Source organism: Aphanomyces astaci, assembly GCF_000520075.1.
Source record: "Aphanomyces astaci strain APO3 unplaced genomic scaffold supercont1.16, whole genome shotgun sequence".
Lineage (NCBI taxonomy): Eukaryota > Oomycota > Saprolegniomycetes > Saprolegniales > Verrucalvaceae > Aphanomyces > Aphanomyces astaci.
Window position 1 is genome coordinate 1,011,768 of NW_009798279.1, and position 2,585 is coordinate 1,014,352.

The following is a 2,585-nucleotide window of genomic DNA, read 5'->3' on the forward strand; positions in this document are numbered from 1 at the left end:
CCCACTTATCCATTAGGGTATTCATGTTTAAGGTATTATATTCCACAGGGATACTGGCCATACTAAGACGTATACAACAAGCATACTTAGGGCAAAATCAGATAACACCATCAAACAAAACACCAATTTTACCAATTTTCACCAAATGGCTGGTTTATTTCCGACTGGAGGTAGTACTACTCTGTCCCAAATTACCTCCACGTTTCAACTTCGACTCACCTCAAGATTTGACTCATTTACCCAATTTCTACAAAATTTGTACCAATGAGAAGCTGGGAATTCGGTTTTGCTTGCTCATATTTATATTACAGATTTTTGGTTAATGTGCACACTATCATCAAAATAATATTGCTCCTCAGGGCAGAATTAAAATCACCCACCGGACTTGATTAATGTATGGTAACAATATTCATATACAGAGGTAACGTAAACTCTATAGTATAATTATCATATATGAGTTTTCATCTCTTGGGTTCTGCTCGAGTCAGGGAGACATCCCTGCCATAACCATGGTGACAGTCCTCGTCCTCTATATCGACAATGCTGATGTAAGAAGTTTGGGCCAATTGGCTCGACCACTTGCTTGTTCACAAGAGGCAGTTCACGCTATACAAAGATCATCAGTCTGATTTAGGACAAATTTAAATAAATCCTCGTAATAAAAATGATTTTGCGGCAAAACTTGAGGTGAAACGTGGAGGTAATTTGGGACAGAGTATATTTCATTTGGCAAAATGGGATATAAGGGTGTGTCTGGTAACCGGAAATGCTACAATATTCAGGCCCAATACGCCATTTTGGGGCCGAATTCAACAAAAATTTCGTTTTTTCCAATTCTACTTGGAACAGGCTCTTAGCGTTAGCCATAGGCAGACAAGGATTGAAATTACATAGATAATGCTATATATATGTATGCATGTCTTTGGCGATGATAATCATGGAGGTTCTAGAGCTAAGCTCACTTCTGAATCACCTTCCTTTGAGCCACTACAACTACATCTATGTGTGTTGTGTGCCTACGTCTGTTAGACAGCTTGACCAATTGTGATGGTTACAATCCATTGCTTTTGCCTGGATTTGATTTAATGAGCATGATCTGCTAGCGTACCGCCTCATTTTCTACAATGGAACTATTATAAGCAGCTATCACGTTATGTCCACAGGTTCCTCCTTATTAGTAGTGTCTGTCATTCAGCGAACCTTGTTTGAACAATCAATGTCCTCGGAAATACGTTTAACTTATATTAGAGAGATTTCGCAAATGTGCCGTTGCCATTGCCATATATTTAGATTTGGATCTGGCAATGGCAAGACACGGTTTTGGACATTTCAAAATGGCTGCCATTGCCATATCTATATCATACATTTGTAGCATCAGCCATCATTTGCTCATCGTCGGTGCCATGAATAACGAGGATTTGATACTTGCTTTACGCGTCTACAAGTGGACAAAGCGATAGAAGCTGCGACCTGCTACGACTACAATGCTTCTGGAGTTCGGCCTTGGAATTCCTGTGGAACGTCCGCTCATCCCATTGCTTCGTTTTGACATCAACATGCGTGATGCCGATGCCCGTCTTTCGTTTCGTTTTGACGTCGCTGGGCTTCTGTAATTGACGGAGCTGCTTGGCGTGCCAAACGTTGTTGTCACATCATCGCGTGACCGTGTAGTTGGCGTGGAGGCCGTGGCTATTCTTCTTAAACGTCTGCGGTACCCTATCACTTTGTACGACATGTTGCCCATGTTTGGTCGGTCTCGTGAACAAATCTGCCGCGTACTCAATCACATGGGGAACTTGGTCTGCTCGAAGTGGAAAGACCACATTTACTGCAACAAACGTATTGTGCGTGCCCGAATTGCTCAGTACGCCAGGGCTATCCATGCGAAAGGCGCACTTCTGTCAAATGTCTGGGCATTTCCTGACGGCACAAAGATTGAAACGTGTCGTATCAGCGCAAGTTCAAGTGGTGCTGGTGGTTTGAACGTGCAGAAGCGGATCTACTCTTGCCATAAACGAATGCACTGCCTGAACTTTCAGGGCTTGACCACTCCCGATGGCTTGCGCATTCACTTTTTTGGTCCGTTGGAGGGCAGCCGACATGATGTGCCTTTGTTGCGAGTCAGTCAGCTGCAAGAGTACTTCGAGGCAAATTCCGACATTTTTGACGGCTATTTCATCTACGGTGACCCGGCCTACCCTATTTATAAATGGATCATCTCCGGCTTGCAGGGAAACAATTTGGATGAGGCAAAAGAACTCTTCAATGCAGCCATGTGTCGTGTGCGTCAAGGTGTTGAATGGAACTTTGGCCGCATGAAAACATTGTGGGGTTTTACGACGTACAAAATGCAACAAAATATCGAGGTAATATCTCCGTCACAACGAAATTAGATTCACACACAACAGATATGGCGTTAGCACATGTACATCGTCGTCGTCACAATAAAACTGGTAGCTTTCACACAAAACCAGTCGTCTTCACACAAAACTAGTCGTTATCACAATAATCTCGTCGTTATCACAACAATTCCGTCGTTAACACACAACATGGGGCGATGTCACAAACGCGACACGTTTAATAAA

The 2,585-nt window shown here is 43.0% G+C and overlaps 1 protein-coding gene across 1 annotated transcript; it reads left to right on the plus strand.

Annotated features, from left to right (window-relative positions):
* Positions 1-1,557: 1,557 nt before the first annotated feature.
* On the plus strand, positions 1,558-2,453 carry H257_07775 (hypothetical protein). Its single transcript, XM_009833404.1, has one exon. It carries the CDS (start codon positions 1,734-1,736, stop codon positions 2,391-2,393), a length of 660 nt encoding a protein of 219 aa, XP_009831706.1. The 5' UTR covers positions 1,558-1,733; the 3' UTR covers positions 2,394-2,453.
* Positions 2,454-2,585: the final 132 nt, after the last annotated feature.